The sequence below is a fragment of the Thrips palmi genome, unplaced genomic scaffold (genome assembly GCF_012932325.1).
Source record: "Thrips palmi isolate BJ-2018 unplaced genomic scaffold, TpBJ-2018v1 HiC_scaffold_5, whole genome shotgun sequence".
Classification (NCBI taxonomy): Eukaryota; Metazoa; Arthropoda; class Insecta; order Thysanoptera; family Thripidae; genus Thrips; species Thrips palmi.
Window position 1 is genome coordinate 10783053 of NW_023144632.1, and position 23456 is coordinate 10806508.

Genomic DNA, 23456 nt, shown 5'->3' on the forward strand with positions numbered 1-23456 from the left:
TGAATATTTTTCAAACCTGGCTCAAAATTATCATAGTTGAGTCAAAAAAGAATGACGCAACTCAAAAGATACAAATTCAAGATCACTATTAATCAGCATCAAAAAGGAAATAAAATATGGCCAAATGTTGGCAACAAGAGTTGAAAGACACATACAGAAAACTCACAGCCATGATTGATATAATAAACTACTACAGACTAAGTGGGTTGATACCTTACTACCTACCCTCGAGATCGTGAGGCAAGGACCGTTGACCTACGACCTACCCACACAACAATATACTTTACTAAAAACAAAGACTCTTTCGGCCGGAGGGACGGGCAGGGCCCCACAGGGGCTTCGCGCTCAGAGGCTGAGCAGCAGCGCCGTGCCGGCCAGCGTCCACTTGGTGGGCTTGTCGCGCGTCTTGAGGTTGAACGTCCAGACGAAGGTCGGCCCTCGCTGGCGCGTCTTGTACACGGGGCACTGGTACACGTTGCGCGTCTCCTGCTTGTCCTGCGTGATGGCGCGCACGTAGATGACGGGCATCAGGGGGAACAGCTCCTTGTGCCTCGAGTCCACGATGCAGCCAGTGCCCACGTCCCAGCGCGCGCCCTCCATGTACAGGCCGTGCACGTTGGCGCCCTCGCGCGGCGCTTGGCTGGAACCACGTGGTGATTGGTACTTCCCCCGGACCGGAACCGGAACGGCCACCGACCAGAATATGTACACTGTATGGTATGGCGCTCACCTGAAGTCGTCGCGGCCCTTCTTGGTGACGTCGCACTGGAGGCACATCTTGTCCAGCGGCCACTCGTTCTTCCTGGCCATGCTCTGCATGATGGCCGTGAGGAAGGACTGCGGGTTGAAGAAGCCCGCCAGCCACACCGACCCGGGCATCTGCACACGACCGTCGAGTGAAGCTTAAGAAAACGCCGCAGAAGTCGGGGGAAAGGGAGGTCGTCCGTTACGTACGATAAAGTCCTGCGTCCAATTTTCGAGCTCCTTGAGCCGGAGCTGCAGGTCGGCGAACCACGACGACAGCGTCAGCATGGAGGGGTACGCCTTCGCCGACCAGTTCTCGGGCACCTTGTCGATGAACAGGCACTGCTCCAGGTTCTCCATGGCGGGCGTGATGGTCAGCTCGCCCTATAAGGAAATGAGAGCGTCAGGATGCGCCGCTCGTGCAGCTGTCGGGGCCGTGGTGCCGAGGGTGGCGTGGATGCGCCACCGCCAAGCCATGGCCAAGCCCACCTTGAGGCCGAGGTCGAGGTCCACCAGAGTCTGCCGCAGCTCGGCCATGAGTTGGTTCATCCGCTCGCACTCCTGGAAGGCCACGATGACGTAGGGCGTGCGGTCCTCCACCTTGCCCATCATCTCGGCCATGTTGAAGGGCTCCGGGAGGCGCTCCAGGATGTCGCACAGCATCTGCTTCACCTGTGCGGCAAAAAGGGCTGCTCACGAATCCAGGGCCTTCGCCTGCGCGGTGCAAAGGTGGGGGGTGGGGCACTCACCTTCTCGTCCCTGGACACCGTGGCGCCAGAGCCGGCCATGGCGTCGCGCGGCTGCATCTCGAAGACGGTCTTGAACAGCTTCTCCGAGGTGGCGGTCAGGGAGGAGATCTCCGCGTTGGGGTGCAGCCCATACAGCATGGGGCTCTCGGGGGGCAGGAAGTCATCGATGTACTGGTGGTACGACGAGTAGTCCGAGTTGGGTGGCGAGGTGAAGCCGGGGGCCAGCATCAGGTCGCCGTCCACCAGCTCGGCCTGGAGGTACTCCTCCAGGTAGGTGGCGCACAGGCGGCGGTCCCAGTCGTCCGTGATGTGGCCGCCGTACATGATCTCGCCAAACAGGTAGCGCAGGTCCTCCCAGGGCACCCGCGTGTTGGCCTCCAGGTAGTTGTACAGCACGTTGACGCTGATGGTGAGGTCCCCTGCGAGTCACGGGTCAGTAGAGTCTGCAAAGTGCAAGCGAAGGCGCAGGCAGGGCGAGGCAGGGCGAGGCAGTGGCTTACCGAAGTTGAAGGGGTACACGCGGTTCCAGCCCTGGGCCGCGAACTTCCGCCGCTCCGCGACCACGGCGTGGAAGTAGCACAACGCGAACAGGATGGACTTGAACTCGGCCTCCTTGGTGGACATCTCCAGCGTCTCCTGTGAGAAGTTGTCGAGCGCCTTGTGCAGGTTTGCGTGCATGCCGGTGGGCGGCTCGTTGGTGATCTTGATGGAGGACTCCAGCACGCCTTGCGGCAGGATGTGGAACTCCGGCGCGGGCGCAGGCTCGGCACTCATGAACAGGCGGTAGGTGTCGTGGGGCTTCTCGGCGCACTTGTCCATGCGCTTCTCCAGGCTGGGCAGCCAGTTGGCCACCAGGTGGATGTTCTGCGGTTCGACGCCAACGTGTAGGCAGGCATGGCGGGGGCGGGGGCGGGGGAACGGTATGGGCAAAGAAAGGGGACACCACCCACCTGCAGGATGACCCAGTGGCCCTTCTTGGCCGCGCGCTTCATGGCCTTCTCCGCGACGGGCTCCTGGCCCTGGCCCAGCGACACGTTGTGGAAGTTGCGCTTGTCCGACGTGAAGCCCATCTTGCGGCCCAGCTTCTCCACGTCCTGCGACAAAGGGGCATGGTTAGTGCAGGGACCTCGCGAGCGCTCCGACGCCATGACCTCTGGTTACCTTGAGGGGGTCCACGCCGGGCGACAGGATGAAGAAGGTGGGCGTCGTGGGGCTGCTCTCCTCGAACGACTTCTCGAACGGAATGGAGCGAGACTCGGTGAACTTGGCGCCCAGCTTCTCCTCGATGAAGGCCCTGTTTTTGGCGTTCGGGATGAGAATTTAAATTGCACTAGCAGGAGCAGCAGCCCTGGCGGCCTGGCGGTACCCACTGCGTGGCGTAGATCATGCGGTCCGGCCGGAGCGCGCGCATCATGCACAGGCGCTGCAGCGCGGACTTGCCCTTCCAGTCGCCAGGGAACTTCTCCTTCTCGGGGGCCTCCGACTCGACGAAGGTCCGCCACCGCTTGGCCGCGCCCTCGATGTCCTTGTCGAGGTTCCTGCGCAACGCCGGCACGGCCACAGTGTAGTGTCATGGTAGTGCAATGCGGGACACGGGGGGACGAGGGTAGACGCGCGCGCCTTACTTGAACTCGGCCATGTTGGACAGCGCGACGATGCCGCCCCAGCACGTGTCGGAGAGGAAGTCGACGGGGCTCTGCAGGTTGGTGACGAACGGGTAGCGGAGCAGGAAGTCCAGCTCCACGGGCTCCACCTCCTGGGCCTTGAGCAGCACCTGTCAGCATGGCGTGGAGTGTCAGGGCGCGTCGGGATGCGAGTGCGACATTAGGAAACCAATCACACGTCGTCAGACCCGCAACAAGGCGCGAGCAACTTAAGGTCTGGCTGGCAAGTACCGAGAAATAACGATTACGTACGTTTTCAGCAGCATCCATCTGAGGCAACGAGTAAGCAATGGGAGGAAGCCACACTCGTTACTTTTTATCAGCTACAGTAAATAACGAACGCACAGAAATGTCGTTTTTCACGTGACACTTGGAACGAACCTGCACGGCCATCTGCATCATGAAGATGAGCTTGTCCGCTTCGAAGAGCCCCCTGCTCGTGTAGATGTACGTCTGGTACGTGATGGAGTCGATGAGGTTGTTGACGCGCGCCTGCAGCGTGTCCGCAGGGGTGGCGAGCTGGATGCCGCGGTGGAACACCACGGTGTAGGCCTGCGCAAGGAACTCGTCACCGTCCAGAAGCATTGACTCCGAATCAAAGTGAATCGGATTCGCCCCCGCGCCGTCGTACCTTGAGCGAGAACTGGTACACGGGGTTGATCTTGTGCAGGTCGTTGAGGATGAAGTAGAGCAGCGCCGCTCGCGACGCGGCCGGGCGGTAGTGCTCGCGGGCCTCGTCGATGCGCTGCCCCGTCACCTTGGACTCCTCCACCTTGACGACGATGTCCTCGGCGGTGCGCTTGGTGCGCTCCAGGTTGAGCACGAGGGCCTTGTCGGACAGCACGTTGTCGCCCGCCGAGCTGAGCCGCTGCAGCAGCTCGTCCTCCAGGTTCTTGATCTCGATCTTGTACGAGTTCTGCTTGGTCGTCAGCTCCATCTGGAAGGGGACGCAATCGGGCCGAAATGGCGAAATGACGCGTCGAGGGGCACTGCAGCCACACTCTGTTGAACCTCACCCTGAGACTCTCCAGGTCCGGCCGCTCGGCCTTCACCACCTCGGCCAACAGCTGCTCCTCCAGGCCGTCGCGCGTCACGGTGAAGTTGATGAGGGTGGTCTGCGCTTGCATCTCCGGCTTGTAGTGCGGGTTGGCCAGCTTGGTCTGCAGGATGAGCCGGAACTTGGGGTTGTAGTCGATCTCCTTGTCGCCCATCTTGATGGCTCTGCCGAAAAAAAAATCTCTCGAAACACACATAAACGGGAAGTACTGCTGGTATTCGAACCCACGACCCACCTGCCCTTGTTGATGAGCGCGCGGCTGAGCAGCGGCTCGAGCACGGCGTCCATGGTCTCGCCGATGAACTCGATGAGCACGGTCTTGCCGCGGCTGATGGAGCGCTCGATGACGTCCAGGTACGACTTCTGGCCCAGACGCACCACCTTGAGGTGCTTGCCGTACCGGTTCTTGATCCACTTGATGCCCTGCAGCTGCGGGTCGATCATGAGCGGCCAGCGCGCCGAGTTCATGATGACGGTCGCGTTCTCGATGGACATGGAGTCGTTGGGGAGGCCCTCGTTGTTCCAGGCCGCCACCTGCGCGTCGTCCGTCAGCATGGACAGCGGGTCCAGGTCCTCCGTCAGCGGGATGGCCGGCTGCGAGGCAGAGAGGCGGTGAAAACAATGCAGTGGCCTGTCCGGCCTGTTCGGCCTGGAGTGGCAGGGCAGCGGTACGCACGTTCAAGGTCTTGAGGAAGGGCAGCCACTTTTTGTGCTGCAGGTCCACTCGGTAGGAGCGCGTGAAGCCGCCCACGTAGGAGATGAAGGCGGTCACCAGCAGCATGTCCCCGGGCAGCGTGGTGCCTTTCTTCTGGAAGCTGCGGAACACGGCCATGTCCGAGAGGGTTTTTTACCGCTCCAGTTATCACAATACGAGCTGATACACTAATAAATGTTATTGCACCAAGATAAGAACAGCCAGCATTGTCGGCTTTAGACACTCACTTGGCGATGGACTCCTGCCAGCGCACGCTCTCGGAGCCCAGCCCCGTGACCAGCCGGTTGGCCAGGTCGATGGTCTCGGCCGTCGAGTCGGCCTCCTCCTGGCACTTGAGCTTCTCCGCCACCGCCACCTCGAACTTGTCCGTGAGCACGGCCAGCTCGCCCTCCAGCACGTCCAGCTTGCTCTTGAGCTCGGCCAGCCGCTGCCGCGCCGCCACCCACTCGGCGTTCTTCTCGTTGAGCGCGCGCCTCTTGGGCTCCACGTTCACGTACACGTCGTGGAAGGCCATGATGTTGATGCACCACGCGCACAGGCCTGGAGAGGAACGGCGTCAGCAAGGCCTCGCACTTCCGCCTCCATTCAAAGAACTCACCTGCTGCGGCGGTGGACTTGGTTCGGATCAGCTCCGGGACGAACTCCTTGTTGTTGAGGTAGGGCTTGATGGCCTTGACGACGTCAGGGTGGATGTTCTCCTTGTCGTAGTGCAGCAGGTTGTCCAGGAACGTGTCCACCTTGCCCATGAAGGCCTTGGACTCCTTCCAGCCGCGCTCCTTCGGCACCTTGCCCTTGGGGGACATGAGCACCATGGCGGCCGCCAGCACCTGGGTGACTGCCAGCGGTGGGGAGGCGAGCGCCTTCAACTCGGACAAATTGTTCTGCCAGGAACAAAAACAACAAGTTGAAATTAAGGGAGGGGCCTGCGGTCGTCTGGATTCCAGTGCCGCGCGGTCGCAAGAGCACCCACCTTGTTGAGGGTGTTGAGGGCCTCGGACGCGGCGATGAGCGCGGGCTCGGCAGCCTTGAGGTCCTGCTCGCAGATCTTCTTCTGGGCGGACACCTCCTCCTCCTTCTCGATGACCTTGCGCTCCTCCTCCGCGGCGATGGCCTTCTCCTTGGACACCTTCTCGGTCTCCTTGCTGACGACCACGATCAGCTCGTCGGCCGCCGCGTTCTTCTGCCGCACCTCCACCTCCTGCACGGCCAGCACCTCTTTGAGGCCGTCGACCTGCTCGCCGCAGCTGGCCAGCTTCTCCAGGCCGTTCTGGAGGCGCACGATCTTGCACGACAGCTCGTCGGACTTGCTCGTCAGCAGCTTCCCGTACAGCTCGATCTGCTCCAGGAAGGACTTGGGCGTCGTGTAGTTGTAGCGCCGCTCGTTCACCAGGTACGCCTGGGACATCTCGTTGACGGAGGCGTGGACGTACGACATGAACTCGGACACGGACTTGCGCAGGTTCTCGGGCAGGGCCTCCAGCTCGGACAGGAAGCGCAGCGACACCGACTGCAGCGCCTCGTACGGCCACTCGTTGAACCAGTTGATGGCGGTGCAGTTGGTGATGGCGGGGAACTTGCGCGAGCGCGTGCGCAGCGTGGCACCCACGGGGGAGAAGCAGAGCACGGTCTTGAGCATGCAGCGCACGCGGTTGATGAAGAACTTCCAGCAGTTCTCGCGCGTGTCCTGGATGCCAACGCCCTTCACCTGCACGCCGGACACAAAGGCTTGAGAATGGCGGTGGTTCGAATCCGCGTTAGCGAGAGGGTTTTCGTGAGTCTCACCTCGCCCCGCATCTGGTTGATGATGTTCTCGACCTCGTCGTCGGCGAACAGGTCCGGGATCTCACCCGAGGCCAGCATGTCGTTGATGATGACGAGGAAGCGCTCGTCGGGGACCTGCGCGTCCGTCATGAGGAACAGCAGGCCCGCCCCCTTGAGCCCGGCCTTCTGGTACAGCACGGCCAGCTCCGCCTGGGGAAGCGAACGCACGGTAAACAGTGAGGGAAACAGGTAAAAACAAAAAGTGGCACGGCAAGCTTCGACGTGAGGACCTTGAGGTCGGCGATGGCGTAGCCCTTGCGCAGCTGCACTTGGAACACGTCCAGGTTGCAGATGAAGGCCGCCAGCCTGGTGAGGGACTGCTTGCCGCTACCGCCCACGCCCACGAGCAGCGCGTTGCCTCGCGGGCCCATCAGGATGCGCGAAATCCTGGCGCGGAGGCCTTGAGTTAGTGCTGTTATTTTTCGGGGAGCGGGGGCGGCTCCGGGCCGGTGCTCACCTGCAGATGTGGTCCATGGCGTCCTCGAACAGCACCAGGTTCATGGACGCCACCATGTCGTTGTACTGCGCCAGGGCGTCCAGCAGCAGCTTGTTGAGCGCCTCCCACGTGTCCAGCGGCAGGTACTTGGTCTCGCCGATGCCCTCGGCGAAGTGCACGTAGATGATAGGCTTCTCGAGGACGGCGGCCTCGTCCACGCCCTGCAAAGCGCGGTGCGGTGTCAGCACCAAAGCGGGGCGAGGCGCCGCGTACACCACCGCTACACTGTCTACTGCTAGTCGCACGCCAACGTGCCCGTAATAAACAAGAACGTGCAAACCGTACGATGTGGCGCGAGGCGCGCGGGGCTCTACCAAGCACTTACTTCAGCGAAGGGCTCGCTCTGGCAGCATGGAACAGCGGCACAGTAGCGTCATAGGCCAAGGCGCCAAGGCACGGCGTAGAGTACAGCAAAAGCAGACCAGTTTAAACGCACACACAACACACGAGGACACGTATTTACAAGAGGGGAGCACACAGAGGCACAGGTCGGGCCGGGGGAATGTACAAAGCCAGAGACACACTCACGGAGAAAGCCAAGCAACACACGGCCCAGCAGTCCCGATTTCAGGTCAGTGGGGTCAAAGGCAGAAACACTGCACATTAAAAACGCCATAAACTCGGACAGAAAAACTAAAAAGCACGGCTCAGGCTCACCTCGACCTTCTTGACGGCGTCCATGAGCAGCTTCTTGAACTGGTCCCGGTCCGAGTCGTCCACCAGCTTGTCGTGGTACACGCGTGTCGCCTCGTGCACCCACAGCCGCACCAGGGCGGAGTGGTCGGGCAGGCAGTCCGGCGAGCTGAACAAGATGCCCTGCAGACAGGACAACGTCGCTGAGCATGTCGTGGCCAAGGCTCGACACTTGAATAACTTCTATCTTCACCTGGAACACGTTGGCCAGGTCGCGCAGGTTGAACAGGTAGTGGAACTTGACGGCGGTGGGCAGGAACGCGGTGGACATCTTGGAGTGCAGGAAGAGCGCGGACTGCACCAGCGACGGCACGAGGCGCACCACGGCGGGGTTGAACTTGACGACGGACTGGGTGAGGTGGCCTTGCAGGATGTTGGTGTAGATGTGCGTGAGTGCCTCCTCACCGGGGAAGCTGCCGGCCACAGGCGCAGGTGATTTCAATATATTTCGTTCATGAAAGTAATTAAAGTCTTCGTCGACGCAGACCAAACTAATGACCTGACAGCGAAGACGAAGAAGTGGCGCTGCAGGCGTGGGTCGATGGTGAAGCTGCCCGCCGTGGGGTTCATGCAGGAGACGTACTGGCAGTTGTGGATGTCCTTGAGCGTGAGCTTGCCGCGGTCGTACCAGTGGTTGTAGTCCAGGTGCTGCCGGATCAGCGTATGCGGCTGCACTGTGAAGTACTTGTCCACCTTGAGAGAGGAGGTTGAGGGTGGTTAGACTCGAACTGGCAATCACACACTGGGCCTCGCTAGGCAACGTCTCGACCTACCTCGGGCATGTTCATGTCGTCGATAAAGTAGATCATGCTCTTGCTGCCCGGCGGCCCGTAGTTCCTGCCTGCCTTTTTCTCCAGCGGCTTCTCCAGGACCTTCTGCAGCATCTCTGTTGGAGGGATGACACTCAATCAAAGCATCGCTTCCGAGAGATTGCCGCCCACTCGGACGACTGTACCGAGCCAACCACGCACCGGAGGTCGTGTAGAAGTTGAAGGGCACGTTGGTGACCATGTACGAGTCGGGCAGCTTGCCGAGGCAGGCGTTCACGATGACGGTCTTGCCCGAGCCGGAGCCGCCCACCAGCATGACGGGGATGCGGCGCGGCAGCAGCAGGTCCATGAACACGCGCAGCCGGGTGGTCTCCGACGTGCTCACCAGCGTCGCCTGCGCCAACGCGGCTCCAGTGAGGTAAGCTTATCCGAATCCCAGTAAAGACGAGTCTAAAATTTGAGGGCAACTATGACGCCAAAGTGGCGAGGCCAACCTGAAGGGGCGTGTCGGGGTCGAACTCGTACGGAATGATCATCTCGCTCCAAGGCAGGAACTTCTTGGTGTCCGGGTCGATGAAGTAGTTGAAGACGGTGCCGCCGGCGGGGAACTTGACCACCTTGAACTCGTTGATCCACCACTTGTGGAACTCGTTCCGCCAGTCCACCAACTGCAGAGCAAAGGGGTGCTCAGACAGGCCAACAAGGCGGAAACGGGTGATGATGGGCGAAAGCAGCGAAAGCCACAGCAACTCGCCTGGTCCTGGAAGAGCACGGAGCCGAAGGCCCAGACGCAGCTGAACACGAAGTAGATCTCGTACCACTCCTTGGGGCACTCGGGCGGCAGGTTCTTGTCCGTGAGGAAGCAGTCCAGCAGGTCGCACAGCATCTTGACGTGCGCGATCTCGGGCACGGGCGTGATCTTCTTGAACTTGGTGCGCAGCGCCTCGAGGGTCGGCGGCACGTACTTGTCGAACAGGATGAGCAGGTTGGCCTTCTCGGCCGGCTGGTCGCGCTTGTCTATCCAGGACGTCACGTACCTGCGGCAGAGAGAGAGAGAGAGAAGCGGTGAGGCCGCCATGCTGAGCCCACTCTACACGTCGAATCGCACTCACGGGTTCCAGCCCAGGTCCGTGGGGTTGATGTACAGGATGCCGGCGCGGGACACGGTGGCCGGCGTGGCGGTGCGCAGGTTCGAGATCTCGAACAGCAGCCGCATGGACTTGGTCATGGCGATGCGCTCGTTGGAGGCCAAGGTGAGCACCTTGTTGTCGTCCATGACCGTGTTGAGCGACTCGATCCACATGGGGTCGATGTCGCCGTCCAGCATCATCCAGCGGGGGCCGTCCCCAGACATGTTGGCGATGTCGCGCATCAGCACGGAGAAGAGGCCTGCAACAGCACGACGGGTGAGCACGGATGCCCCCGCCACTGTAGTGCCACCAGCTCTACGCACCGTCTTTCCACTCGCGCGTGGACGGGTTGATGACGCCGAACAGCTCGTCGTTAGTGACGGCTTTGGGGTTCAGGTCCGACACGAAGGGCTTCATCTTCATATTCTGGTACGTCTTGAACAGCGTCTTCCACACCATGGACTTGCCCGTGCCGGCGAAGCCGATGATGAACACGGAGTGGCGGACCTCCAGCAGCTCCACGAGCTGCACCACCTTCAGGATGAAGTTGTCCTCGGGCTGTAACTGCAGGTCCGTGGCGGCCAGGCGGACGGCCTTCTCGAAGTCTAGGTCGCGTTTCCGGGGAACGTCCAGCGCGGGGAACAGGTCGCCGATGAGGCCCAGGAAGACGGGCAGGTCGTCCGTCACGATCTTGGGCACGTTGAAGTCGCGCAGCGCGCGCATCAGCACTTGGTCCTCAGGCCTCTGGCGGTCGCCGCGCTGCAAGACCGATGGAAAACTTTGATCGCTAAACCAGTCACGATTGTCAACTTTTCTTTGAGGAAGTAAAGTCTCGGACCTTGAGGGAGCCGGCCACGACGAGCACGGACTTGATGGCACGCAGGCCCCAGTCGTAGTGGTCCTGCTTGGACAGCAGCTCGCGGCACAGCGTGTACAGGGTGATGAACTTGCGGGCCAGCAGGCGGGCCTCCTGGAAGCCCTCCGCCACCAGCATGATCTCGCAGATGAGCTCGAAGTCGGGCACCACCATGGCGCACGGCCTGCACACGGCGGCAACGCGGCCACGTCACGACTGAACCTCGAAGCCAGTCCAGGGTCCCGGTTCAGGGGGCTCACACTCACCTGAAGAGCACCTTGAGGTTCTCGGGGAGCTCCGTGCGGCCCGCGTACCCGGGGTTCATCGTGATGAACATGCCCACGGTGGGAGTGAGCGTGATGGACTCGCCCAGGAAGCTGAAGCGGGTTTTCTTGAAGCGGATGGCGTCGAGGACCGTCTTGACCTGCACCGCCACGACGGACAGCACCTCCACGGAGATGCGGTTGAACTCGTCGAAGCATCCCCACGCCCCCGTCTGGGCCAGGCCCTTGTAGATGTTGCCGCACGACTGCAAGATTGGCGCATCACGGAAACCGTACAGTTCTAACACGTCAAACCACTCTGGAAGTTTTGCGTTTTAGCCACCTTGTAGTCCATCTGTTCGGAGCAGTTGAACACGTAGACCATGACTCCCATGGCGCGACCCAAGTCCTTCGTGGTCTCCGTCTTGCCCGTCCCCGCGGGCCCAGCCGGCGCGCCGCCCATGATCAAGTGCAGGGACTAGAAGGGAAACAATTGCCACACAATCTAGGGCACAAAAAGTGAAGACAATCAATGAAACAACAGTACCTGCGTGAGGGTGATGTAGCAGCGGTCGGTGAGGGGCGTGATGACGAGGCGCGGGGTGCAGCCCAGGTACTCGTAGTCGTATCGGAACTGCGCGTCGCAGATGTTGCAGAAGCAGTCGTCGATCTTGTCGTCCCACCTGGGCAAGTGCAAAACTAAGGCTAGGTGGTGTATAGGCAAACATTGTGTTCATTTCATTTTTTAAAAAATCTAGTCTAGAGCAGCAACTAAACTAAGCGCCTTAAAAATACTGTCGGACTGATGCTTTTTCTTACCTCGTAACAGGAACGCTCGGTGCAGAAAAACGATCAGAAATGAAGAAAACTGTTTCCCTTACCTCGCACAAGCCACTATCCTAAAGCTAGTCGCGCCAGTTTGGCTAGCAGAAGCTGACATACTGCGTCACGCCAAGCTGCTGAAATGCAATGTGCTTCAAGCAACACGACACGAGCTGGGGTTAGCGGCATGAAGAAAGAACAAAAAAAAAAAAAGCGCATCTAGAACGAATCGTTTCATTTTATTTCGGTTATAAAAGTACAGACGAGTAAGTGGTGTGTAGAGCCACCTGCAAGCGAGCTAGTCTCACAAAAGTAGTATAGCTGACAGAGTAAATAGAAACGCAAATGAATGTCCCAAGTCAACGGAACATCCCCCTGCGGGACCAATCGCAATCCCAATCCTCGCGAGAGGCTGCCACCGCTGGTCACACGTTGCCCTGCCGAGAACGCGGCGATCGCGGCGTGCGCCTGCAGCGCACGGTGAAGGGCCCCTTCTTGTGCTGGCCGCGCGGGGGCCGCGGGGCCGCCAGGCTGCTGGGCTCCGCGACGAGCGACACCACTAGGAGCCAGGCCGCGGGCGGGCTGCGGGGCACGACGCTGGCCAAGAAGGCCCCCGCGCCGCTCCACGGCCCCAGCGCGGCCCCCGCCTGGCCCAGGCAGCGGCGCAGTGCGGCCAGAGCAGCGGCCAGCAGGGCGGCGCGCTGCTTGGCCAGCCTGCGGAACAGGACTGGGCCCAGCAGCGCGCGCCGCAGCACCACCCGCACCGCGCCGCTGGGGAAGGGCACCTCCCCGTCGAACGCATCCCCCGGGGGACTCGCGGGGTCCACCCAGAGCGCCCCCGCGCGGGGCCCGCGGGCCAGCCGCAAGAAGTGGCGCACGTCCCCCACGCGGCGACACACCACGGCCCACGCGCGCAGCTCCGACCGCGCCCTCCACCGCCGGCTCCACCCCCCTCCACCGGCCGGGCCACGCAAAGCAAGGCGAAGCGAGCGGCGGCGCCGGTACCTGTGCCTCAGCTGCGACTGCCACTGGAAGGCCGTGCTCGACTCCACCTTCTGGGTGATGAGCTTGGCCACCACGTCGCGCGAGTGCACGTCGATGGTGCAGATGGTCATGATCTTCTGCCGGTCCTCGCCCGACAGGTCACCCAGCAGCAGGCCGATCAGCGTGTTGAGTTGTTGAACCTGCGGCGCACGGCAGGTCGTTAGAACGGCGACGCTAGTCCCAAGGTCACCATGCAACCAGTAGGGATGGGCGATGTCGAAATTTCAGTATCGCGATTGCGATTTCTCATACATTGCGATTGCATGCAATAAATCGCAAAATCGAAAAAAAACAACGCAAAATTACCAAAAATTGCATTGCACCTGCGATTAATCGCAAAATCACCCGTCCCTAGCAGCGAGGGCCGCGGCCCCGAGCACCCTCACCTGCTTGCGGTTGTAGTCCTTGAGGGCGTTCTCGTAGCCCTCCTCCAGCCTGCTGAAGGCGATGTTCACCTCGGTCGTCCACCAGATCTGCGTGCCCACCAGCGCGGTCTGCGCCGGGTAGTCGAAGATCCACTGCTCGCGAGGTTTCTCGTCGTACGAGGTGACGGCCTCGCGGAAGAAGTGGCGGCCCGTCACACGCATCGTGTCCGTCACGCGGTTCAGCCACACCTCGACCTGCAAAGGGGCCGTCTACGTCAACAACATCCGCCCCGGTCACCCCGGTGTGACTCTGAGGCAGGGTGACGTTAAAGGAACCCCAAAGCTTTTGGTTCCAGCGAGGACGGTGGAGCTCTAAAGGTTTCCGCGCACCTTGCCGTCGCAGTCGCACTTCTGGCTGAACTGAACGTACTCGCCGTCCTTGGCCCACATGCCGACCGCCAGCTTGGAGCCGCTGTCCGCCTTCTCCACCTTCACGTCCGTCTTGGAGCTCGCATCGCTGCCCGAACCGGCGCTGTCCCTTTTGGCCTTGGCGGCCTTCTTGGGCGCGCTGGCCTTGTTGTCCGAGCTGCCCTCCATCTTGAGCTTGGCCATGGAGTCGTACAGCTTCGTAAGGTGCCTGCGCAAGAGAGACCATCAGTTCCGCCTCTTAAGGAGAGCGCCTGCCATCAGCCGGTTAGGCTAGCCCGCCACACACAAGTGCTTGGCGGGACTGCCTACCCCACACTTCGCAGGCGTCAGGCAAGGGAGCCCCTGTCACCGCCTGGTTAGGCTAGCCCGCCACACACAAGTGCTTGGCGGGACTGCCTACCCCACACTTCGCAGGCGTCAGGCAAGGGAGCCCCTGTCACCGCCAGGTTAGGCTAGCCCGCCACACACAAGTGCTTGGCGGGACTTCGCAGGCGTCTGGCAAGGGAGCCCCTGTCACCGCCTGGTTAGGCTAGCCCGCCACACACAAGTGCTTGGCGGGACTGCCTACCCCACACTTCGCAGGCGTCAGCGGGCCGCACCTTGCCACCATGGCGGGCTGGTTGCCGTTGGACAGGATGTCGAGCAGGTCCGCCGAGGACACGAAGTAGAACCGCGGGTAGGCCAGTCGCTTCGTCTCCAGGTACTCCGCCAGCGCCTTCTCGCACTTGGTGAGGTGCGCCTGCAGCTCCTCCAGCTTCTCGTACAGCCCCTTCTTGTTGGTGAACCGGACGATGTTCGGCTCGACGGTCAGCTCTTCAAGGAGTTTCTGGTGTAGGAGGCAACCAATGAGCCATGTAGGTAAAAAAAGGGAAAGCGGACAGAAAAACAGGCCGGACAAAATTTTGGGCCGATTGACGGGCATGTGAAATTTGGACAGTAAAAAAAAGGTCGGACAAACGATGAGCCCCACGAGCACTGCCTGTCGCGGCTTGGTGCACAGACCTTGAACTCGACGTCCACCATGTCGAAGCGGGTGCAATCTTCCGGCAGCTGGCTGCGGATGTCCTCGGAGCCCACGAAGATGGACTCCAAGTGGCACCAAGTGCGCTGCACCTCCATCCAGATGCTGATGACGGCGTCCGCGTTGCCCAGCCTGGACTGCCACTCGGACACCTGTGGCATGCGACAGTTCTCAGTTCCGCTTTTGACATAGGAACAAAAGGAACAAAAAAGCCTCTTTTTTTTAAGTTGTGACCTCTGTGAGGAAGAAGGCGATGAACTTGGAGCTCATCATGTTCTGCAGCTGCACTTGGTTCTCCTCCAGCGTCTCGATGAGCTCCTCCGAGGTGCGAATGAGCTGCACCCCGGTGCGAGGGTGCTCCTCGCGCTCGAACTCCTGCTCCCGCCAGGTGGCGTCCAGTTCGCGCAGCACCTTCTCCATGGACATCTCCTTGACGGACTTGTCCACGATGGTCTTCACTTCGTCCTCGAATAAGTGCAGGTTGAGCTGCAGCAGGTCCTCGAGCACTGTGTTCTCGTCGATGACGATCTTGACCTTGGTGGCGGCCATGAGCTGCCGCCAGTGGCGCTCCCTGATGGCGGGATTCTGAAGCTCGCTCACGGCGCGCAGCGACGTCACCATGTTCTTGAGCAGGGCCTCCAGGGAGATGAACGTGTCCCAGCCCCGCATCTCCTTGTCCAAGGCTGCGCGATCGCAGGTGGTTGAGTTGTAAGCAATGTCATCCGCGAATCGAAACATCGAACGCAACGAAAAAGGTGGACTTACTTCGAAGCTCCTTGCCGAACTTCTTGCACTCCATGTCCATGTTGTCGACCTCGATCTCCCTCCAGGGCGTCGTCTTCCACTCGTCCAGACTGCTTTGCACCACGTTCACGTAGTCCCAGAGTTGCTGCGTTTCAGAAAACAGCACGTGAAATAATCGGAACAGAATCGAAGCTGTGGGGGGCCTAAACCTGCTTACCTTGATCATCTTTATTTCCTTCCTGCACATCTTCACGCCCCTGAAGTCCGGCACGTTCACTTCGAACAACGCGGCCTGCTCGGAAATCTTGCCGATGTACTCTTCCAGCTCACATATCTCCTTCTGAGCCTGGTCGATTTCGTCGTAGCAGTTCTTGCAGTCAAATCTGGGGTGGGAAAAAATTAGTTTTAAAACCGAACTAATATCCTATCCGACAGAATGGGATGGTCTGCACCTGAAGAAGGGCATCTTCTTGAAGGCCTCGCGGTAGGCCAGCTGGCGCGCGTCCAGCACGGTGATCCTGCGCCGGATCTGGTTCATCTCGTGCGTGATGAAGGGCGACACGGCCGTGCGCACCGCGATGGCGATCTTCTTGACGTTGTTCCACGCGTCCGGCAGCTCCTGCAGCTGCACGTAGATCTCCTCGGGGAACTCCACGTCGTAGGTCTTGAGCAGCTCGATCGTGTCCTTGATGGGCTCGAACATGGTGTCCGTCTTATCGCGCCGGTCGCGCACCTTGCCCAGGTAGTTCATGACGGCGAGCAGCGCCTCGTAGTCACCCTCCTTCACTTCGCGGCTCAGCTCGCGCTCGGCCTCCTCGTTGAACTCGGCCAGGCCACGCAGGCTGTCAAAGTCAAAACGGTAACAAATCTGTGGAAATCGTGATTTGGGCTGAGGTCAGGCAGCCACTGCATCCAATCCAAGGCGGGAAATCGTACTACCTTCAAAGAGTGGGTGGTCTTTGGACCTTCCGTTAGCATGCCTTAGTTTGGGTGGAAGGTCACCCGATCCACCAGCCTCGCCGATTACCTGTTGATGACGTGGTCGACGAGGTGCTGCTTGATCATGTTGCTCCACTTGCACACGGTGTTGAGCAGGGCCTGCTTGAAGGGCTTGACGTTGATGCGGAACCAAGTGTGGAGCACCTTCTCCGTGGGAATCTGGTCGATCTCCTTGTACAGGCCCTCGTACAGCTCGATCTGCATGCAGAGCATCACTCTATGAGTCTCACTCTATGTTGGTGGGGAGCGTTTTCGCTACATCTTAGATCACAGATGCTCGGTATACACAGTGTGTCGAGGGCAGACGTGACGTACCAGCTCCTTGAACTTCTCGAGGTCGGGCGGCGTCTCCTTGATTGGCGTGGTGCCCTCCTCGGCGGCAGCCAGCTCGTCCAGCTCGTCGGGCGTGAGGTAGTGGCCGTACTTGAGGAACTGGCCGAACAGTTCGTCGCGGTCGTCCATCCACAAGTACGAGTGCACGTTCATCTTGTCGCACTCGTCCACCGCCTGCAACAGAGGGGAAGTGTGGCAAAGGCACCTCGGCGCCGGACAACTCGTCGAGCGGCGCACCCACCTCGGCGATGACCGTGCGGACGCGCAGGAGGATCTCCTGCAGCTGGCTGTTCAGCTCCGTGTTCTGGTGGATGTCTTTCTGCGGGGAAAAAATTATCTCCACTGTAACCTTAGTAGCCCCAATGACTCAATAATTCAGTGAGCAGGCGCATACCCTGTAGTGTGGCCGGGGGTTGTGCTGGGCCACGCGGGGGATGAGCTCACTCATGTGCACCACGTCGTAGAGCAGACCCTCCACCAGCCGGTAGAAGCCCTTGCGAGCCTCGTCATCCAGCGAAGGGTTGAACACGATGTCGGGGTCCTTGAGCTCCAGATTCACCTGCCAGCAAGAGGCAACAGTCAGGCTGTGGTTGTCTTTGCCATTGCCGAGTCCTCGCCCCGCGCCGACACAGCCCCACACCCGCGCTTGCCTCGAACAGCGGCTTGCTTTCGGCTTTCGGCCTGTCCGGGTTTGTTTCCTCGAAGAAAACGTCCACGCTGCTCTGCACGGCCTGCGTCAGCTTCTGCAGCACCATGCCGTCGATGTGCTCGAGGTACGCCAGCCACTCGGCCGAGTGCGTGGGCTCCTCGGGTAGACTCTGCAGAAGGAAGGGTGCCCCGTCCGTCAGGCAGTGATCGCGCAGGCTCTCGCGGCGCGCGTCAGGCAGTCAATCAGGCACTCACCGGCAGCACGTCCTCCGACACGCTCAGGTCCAGGGACACCGTGGCGCCGCTGGACGACGCGGCGGTGGTCTGGGATGAAACGAGGTGTGACGCCAGGGCCATGGCCAGGGAGGCGCGCACGTTGGTGGTACTCACCCTCACGGACTCCCTGGTGGTGGCCGTGGACGTCGAGCCCCTCGACACTCGATCGGCCTGTAAGAAATTTTCCATTTTACCTTGGCTGTGGCTGGACCACTCAGTGCGAATGGTTTCGGCCGACTCCACTTACCCCATCCACGGAGGTAGACTCAGCGGCAGGCTCCGCCGCGCTGCCCGCAGGCTCAGCGCTGCCTCTCTCGGACGCGGCCGTGCTGCCCGGGCGCTCCGCACTGCCCTCCCCGACGACCGCCGACCCTGCTGCGGACCCTACCGCACCTCCTTCGGCGTCCTCCGCCGCCCCTGCCGCACTGCCAGCACCACCCGCGCTGGCGGCTCCACCCGCACTGCCCGCGACACCCGCACTGCCCGCGCCCGCCCCCGAGGCGGCCTCCGGGTCTTCCTCGGGCACGCCGTCCTCCGGGGGTGGCGTCGGGGCGGCCTGGCCGTCGAGTCCCTGCGCCTGTCCGGCGGCCCACTCGTCCTGGTCGTCATGGCCGTCCTCCGCCCACGTGTCCATGTCCCAGCCCTCGACGGCCTGCTTCTTCACGGCCGTGCGCCCGCCCGTCTCGCTGTCCGAGCTCCACAGCTCCTCCGAGGACTCGGAGCTCTCGTCCGACGACGACTCCTGCTCTTCCTCCTCCTCGATGTGCTCCTCCTCCACGTCCTCCTCCTCGTCGTAGCTCTCCCACTCCTCCTCGCCCTCCTCCCAGGGGATCTCGTTGCCGTCCTCGCCGAAGCGCTTCTTGAGCCGCTTCTTGCGCACGGGCGCCCCCTCGGCGTGCTCCTCCTCCAGCGGGATGTTGTGGAACAGCTTGTAGTTCTCGTCCATCTTGAGGTGGATCTGATCACCGGCGACGCGCACCTCGACAAACCTGTGAAAGGAAGCAATGGAAGATAAAAGATATTTAGGAAAACACTACTCCAAAACGCGGATGGCGTGCCGGCTCTCACCGCTTGTTGACCCTGGCGGCGCGGTCGGCGAGGCCCAGCAGCAGTCCGGCCTTCTCGTCGCGCTCGAACAGCGGCACGTGCGCGAAGTTGTCCAGCAGGCCCTTGATGTGGTCCACGTTGGCCTGCGCCTGCACCACGCGCCCGTGCAGCGCCTTGGTCAGGTCCCGGATGTTCTCCACGTGCGGCCACACCCCTGCGGACGTCACGGAGGAGAGGGCGTTGCACCGCACCGACCGACACCTTACACTGCAGGCTAGCGCGGCTGGCGGGGCTAGCGCACTACTCACCGTCCGACTTCCAGTTGAGCTTGTCCTGCAGCTCCTTGATGTGGCCGTCGATGCCGTTCATCTCCTCGCGGATAAGATCGAACTCGACCGGGATGCAGCGGTTGAGGATCTCATTGTACCTGGCAAAGGAGGCATAGTCAGGATGTGATACCCCCCTCCCTTTCCCCTCACCTATTCCCCTCCGCGCTACTCACCACTCCACGATGCGGTTGAGCGTCGTGACCCACAAATGCAACTCCTCCGAACGGTCAAAGAGTTCCTTGGCCGGGGCGGGGATGTCCTCGATCTCCAAGAACTGGAGGTACCGGCACTCTCGCAGAGCAGCGACCAGCTGGTGACATCATCACAAGGTGTTCCTCAAGTTCTTTTTAGTAAATTATTTGTTGGTAGTAGAAGAATGTTTTTAAAGTAGCGCTGTGGACGTCGTGGTGGAGAAAGCACGAAAGCACTGTTCGGCTGCTTACCTCGGGCGCGAAGTTTGTCTCGATGGTGTTGTCCTCGTGGCGCGTGAGCAGCGTCTTGGACAGGTGCTCGTTCACCTCCCCCGGCACCCGGTTGGCCCACTCCGAGTACAGCGAGTCCCACAGCCCGTCCAGCTTCTCCTTCATCTCCTCGTATTTGTGCCTCACGTGCTCCATGTCCGCCGTTTCGAGGATCCTGCACAGGGCTGTGAGTTAAAACACCGACATGTCATGAGGTCTCAATTATTTATTTTTTTCGTACGACTTACGGGTTTTCCCACTCGCTGAAGAACTCCATCGGCGCCTGTATGCGGCTGCGCAGTTTTAGAACGAACGTCATGGCGCCTGCAGTTGGTGGGAAGTAGCAGTCCACTTCAAAGAATCCGTTCTCCTCCTTGGCCGCCAGGTACTGGTCGAAGATGACCTGCCCGAAAGAGTTGACGGGGTGACCAAGGTGACCATCAAAGCACCGCTTATTGGTCGCCTGTTTGTTTTGCTCCTATGCCTACCTTGACCGCGTCCAGGTCCTTGCTGTACACTTCCAGGATGCGGGGCGTACGCTCCTTCATGTCTTCCTTGGCCGAGGGCCTCTCCATCAAGGAGCCCGCCACTTGAATCAGCTGCAGGAACGGAGAGGACAAGTCGTGAGATGCACAGCCAAAATAAATGAAGCTTTCAGAACTTTAATTTGTACCTTGGACAGGCTCTCGAAGTTGCAGCAGTCGTCGAAGGCCTGCGTGATGATGGCGGCGAGCCGCCCTTCGAGGTCCTTCATGTTCTCCTTGAACACCCTCTCGTCCCTCTCGAAGGAGCCATCGTCCGGGTTTAGGGGGTCGTATTCGATGCGAGTGAAACCGCTAAATATGGTCTTGAACTCATCGAACAGTTTCTCCACTTTCTGGCCCAAGATTCGTCCCTTCAGTCCACCAATTTCCACCTTCTCCAGCTTGGAGTACTCGACGCCTGCGTCAAACACAGTCTGGAGAAAAACAACGCGGTTTATTATAATAACTTACAGCGAAACAATTCAATTTTTCCAGTTACATTCAGAAAAACGTATTTGCCACACCTGAACTTTTTCCAACCTTTCAATGTACTTGTTAAGCCTCTCAAATACAATAGAAGATTTAAAATTCCACATGACGGGCTCGCTATTTTTGAAATAACCGGAGCCTAAGTTGCCACGGGACTCTTCAAACACATCTCTGCAAAAACATAACTTATTAATTAAAGGAATAATGAAGGGGCATCTTCAGAACGTGCAGAAAAAATAACAATAAAATCTGACTTAAAATCCTGAAGCGTTTCGATGCACAACGCTACCCTCTCCTGAGCCTCATCCAGCTCGCCTTGAAACAATGAACTTGGGTCCAGGTAGTCAGAACACTAAAGGAAAAGAAACAACAAGTTAAAAATCAAAATATACAATTTTTACATCTCTCCCCCCCCCTTTTTTCCTTACTTGACGAATGAGTTGGTTGGATATCTCTTTGATGAGCAGGATGATCCTAGGCGAGGTGCAGTAGTACCGCGAGTTGCCCCACAGCAGGCACACGGTGTGCATGGTCGCAGCCAGCATCTCGGCCACGTCGGGGAACTCCAAGGTCGCTATCTGCTCCATGAGCGTCTCCACGGGCTTGAGGTACACGCAGATGTCCCGGACCTCCGTCAACGCTGCGGGCAGACCAAACGCTGAAAGGCAAGCCTGCGATACCTGGTAAGCCAGAGGCAGCGGAACAGGGTTTCGTACCGGCGACCACGTTCCGGAACAACGTCTTAAAGCAGGGGAAGTACGCTGACTCGGTCAGCTCCAGGATCTCTCCCATCTTCTTGACGCGGGGGTCGCGCAGCTGGTTGTACATCCCTTCAAGATTCTTCCGCCGCTCTGTCCAAAAATTGACCTCTGAAACAAAAAGTGCGTCTCAATGGAACAAGTGTTGGATTCGAAACGCTGCCCATCGCGCGACAAGCATGGCAAGCATGGCAAGCAGGGCAAGCAGGGCAAGCCACTGACCCTCCTTGGGCTCGGGGTTGCAGTCCGCGCTGAACGCGGTGCAGGGGTCCTCCGAGAGCACCTGGCTGGTCTGCGACGCCCACTTGATGACCACGCCCTCGATGGCAGACTTAAGGTGCACGTCCACCACCTCGCCGTTGCTGCAAAGTGAATGGGCCGTGAGACGGGACATGTCCAGCAGCCCAGTGCACTGCAGTGGGGTGCAAGCGTAACGCATGTACCTCTCTACGATGTCCCGGTGGGCCTGGTACACCTTGGCCACGTTCAGGGGCATGGGCAGCAGTGTCTGGCCATTGATGCGGCCGCGCACCTCGTACAGGTCGCACTTGAGGCCGTACAGGTGCTTCTTGACATCCTCGGCGACGACCGCCGGCCAGCCGCGGTGGTTGACGGGGTTCACGAGCAGCGGCATGAACACCTCGTCCACCAGCACGGCCAGCTCGTCCACGGGCCGCGGTGCCATGTCCCCGAAGATGAGCAGTTCGCGCAGGTTGTCCTTGGTGACGGGCTCCTTGCGCTTGCGGATGAAGTACGACGACTTGCCCTTGGCGTTGGTGGGGAAGCCCAGCACGGGCGTGAGCACGCCAGCCGGGGACAGCAGCATCACCAGCACGTCCGCCGTGGTGCGCTCCAGGAACTCCATGACCACGTACTGGAAGCAGTACCAAAGCAGGTCAGTGGCCGCAGCCCCCGCAAGCAACAAGTCCCCTCCTTCCAGGGCCATTGCAAGGCATGCCCGTGCACGGTGACAGCCCGTTGACAGGACTGCCACGATTGCGATCTGCACGGCAACAGGTGGCGCTTGATGCGACATGCCAGTCTGGCTAAATGCCCCGCCCACCCCCAGTGGGTCCCCCACCCCTCCCCAGCGCACCTTCAGCTCGTCGTTGCTCATCATCTTGGCCCATTTGTCCTGCTTGAGGCGCAGGCTCTTGGACAGGTACTCGAAGATGAACTCGAGTCTTTCGTCCTCCGCGCCCCCCGCCGCCGGCTCCTTCTTGGGCTCCTCCGTGTCCGCCGCCATGGTGGGTGGATGGGGGCCCTGCGCCGCCCTGCGCCCTGCTTAGGCGGCCGGACTGGCAGGCCTCCTCAGCTTCAAGGCATCACGTCTGAGGCAAAACAAAAGCACCTGTAACACAATTTAAATGGTTGCAGTGATGCTTCATGGGTTCTCTCTCACTCGCACCGGAAAAGGGGGGGAGTGAGTGTGAGTGAGTGGTTAGAAACTCAGCTTCATACAATTTCTTTCACGCAGAGAGTAATTGGCAAATAGTCATTTTATCACTGAATAACTTTTGAGTGAAAGCGATACATACACACTACAACGAACTCCGCATCCCACTGGGCAGGTTCAACGTGCCACGAAACTACTAGCCCCAAGGCAAACGGCTCATCGCGCACAAACAAGTTGACGGGCAAGTAGAGCGACATGTAAGCAAACCCTAAATGGCGTAGCGCACGGAAGCCCCTCCGTGTTCCGTTACCTTCCTTCCCGCCCAAGGTCAAGTTCAGCGTGATGGCTTACGTGCACGTCCCGGTCCCCGGTGCCATCCGCAGTGACGTTCCGTTCTTTTATCGCCACAAGGATGGCGGAGCGCTGTCAAATTCTGACATTTAAGCCAATGGTCGCCATAGCAACCTGTCAATATCCTCCCCCACAGCTCCCCAATCCTCGATCCATACGAATTGACACACAAAGCCTGACCTAAGAGTTACAACATAGGTAGGAGGCGGAACAATTTTGAAGTGGCCATTTGGAGTTTACAAAAACCAAAAAAATGATTGGAAAGTAAATAAGGTTGCATTGGTTTTTGTTTCCAAGTCTTTTCTCTTGAACAGCTAGGTTGATTGCTCTGGCCGCGACTCTAACTGAGAGCTTGAAAAACATTATGCGTTCTCTTCTTTTTTTTCCTTTTTTTTAAACGTTAGTCGCATCAAATAAATAATCTTACTAACAACCCTCTACCCTCTAACATGTGTTCGCAAC

At 59.8% G+C, this 23456-nt stretch overlaps 2 protein-coding genes across 2 annotated transcripts; both read right to left on the reverse strand.

The window, feature by feature from the left end:
* Nucleotides 1–12: 12 nt before the first annotated feature.
* On the reverse strand, nucleotides 13–18005 carry LOC117651015 (dynein beta chain, ciliary-like). The gene is made up of 52 exons (XM_034394716.1): nucleotides 17887–18005; nucleotides 17619–17810; nucleotides 17366–17533; nucleotides 17110–17274; nucleotides 16957–17034; nucleotides 16698–16889; nucleotides 16411–16580; nucleotides 15836–16225; nucleotides 15601–15766; nucleotides 15405–15528; nucleotides 14874–15322; nucleotides 14621–14791; nucleotides 14218–14444; nucleotides 13580–13826; nucleotides 13211–13444; nucleotides 12786–12964; nucleotides 11506–11641; nucleotides 11302–11436; nucleotides 10962–11224; nucleotides 10678–10879; nucleotides 10163–10598; nucleotides 9822–10098; nucleotides 9464–9746; nucleotides 9204–9377; nucleotides 8911–9103; nucleotides 8713–8825; nucleotides 8439–8632; nucleotides 8133–8352; nucleotides 7904–8062; nucleotides 7572–7589; nucleotides 7208–7407; nucleotides 6981–7137; nucleotides 6712–6900; nucleotides 5900–6634; nucleotides 5528–5810; nucleotides 5157–5469; nucleotides 4891–5029; nucleotides 4450–4808; nucleotides 4174–4378; nucleotides 3789–4094; nucleotides 3539–3709; nucleotides 3410–3427; nucleotides 3119–3267; nucleotides 2864–3031; nucleotides 2655–2787; nucleotides 2444–2587; nucleotides 1994–2357; nucleotides 1494–1912; nucleotides 1234–1416; nucleotides 955–1128; nucleotides 731–879; nucleotides 13–640 (listed from the first exon to the last, which is right to left on the reverse strand). Exons 2-52 carry the CDS (start codon nucleotides 17718–17720, stop codon nucleotides 346–348), a joined length of 11118 nt encoding a protein of 3705 aa, XP_034250607.1. The 5' UTR covers nucleotides 17721–17810; nucleotides 17887–18005; the 3' UTR covers nucleotides 13–345.
* LOC117651165 (dynein beta chain, ciliary-like) lies at nucleotides 17830–22861 on the reverse strand. Its single transcript, XM_034394970.1, has 17 exons — nucleotides 22786–22861; nucleotides 22344–22578; nucleotides 21691–22121; nucleotides 21470–21609; nucleotides 21206–21358; nucleotides 20918–21129; nucleotides 20744–20841; nucleotides 20525–20660; nucleotides 20150–20434; nucleotides 19965–20075; nucleotides 19725–19879; nucleotides 19459–19651; nucleotides 19189–19325; nucleotides 18995–19113; nucleotides 18708–18900; nucleotides 18118–18628; nucleotides 17830–17838 (listed from the first exon to the last, which is right to left on the reverse strand). The coding sequence occupies exons 2-17, from the start codon at nucleotides 22491–22493 to the stop codon at nucleotides 17830–17832; spliced, it is 3033 nt and encodes a 1010-aa protein (XP_034250861.1). The 5' UTR covers nucleotides 22494–22578; nucleotides 22786–22861.
* Nucleotides 22862–23456: the final 595 nt, after the last annotated feature.

Bases quoted from the DNA above. Each gene is read 5' to 3' on its own strand.
- LOC117651015 (XM_034394716.1), bottom strand. From the start codon at position 17,720: ATGGCCCTGGCGTCACACCTCGTTTCATCCCAGACCACCGCCGCGTCG. The intron at 15,767-15,835 runs GTGCAGACCATC...TTCCCACCCCAG, and splicing joins AAGAAGATGCCCTTCTTCAG to ATTTGACTGCAAGAACTGCT. The intron at 8,063-8,132 runs GTGAAGATAGAA...TCCTGTCTGCAG, and splicing joins ACCTGGCCAACGTGTTCCAG to GGCATCTTGTTCAGCTCGCC.
- LOC117651165 (XM_034394970.1), bottom strand. From the start codon at position 22,493: ATGGCGGCGGACACGGAGGAGCCCAAGAAGGAGCCGGCGGCGGGGGGC. The intron at 22,122-22,343 runs GTGCGCTGGGGA...TACTGCTTCCAG, and splicing joins TGAGCAACGACGAGCTGAAG to TACGTGGTCATGGAGTTCCT. The intron at 19,114-19,188 runs GTGAGTAGCGCG...CTCCTTTGCCAG, and splicing joins CTCAACCGCATCGTGGAGTG to GTACAATGAGATCCTCAACC.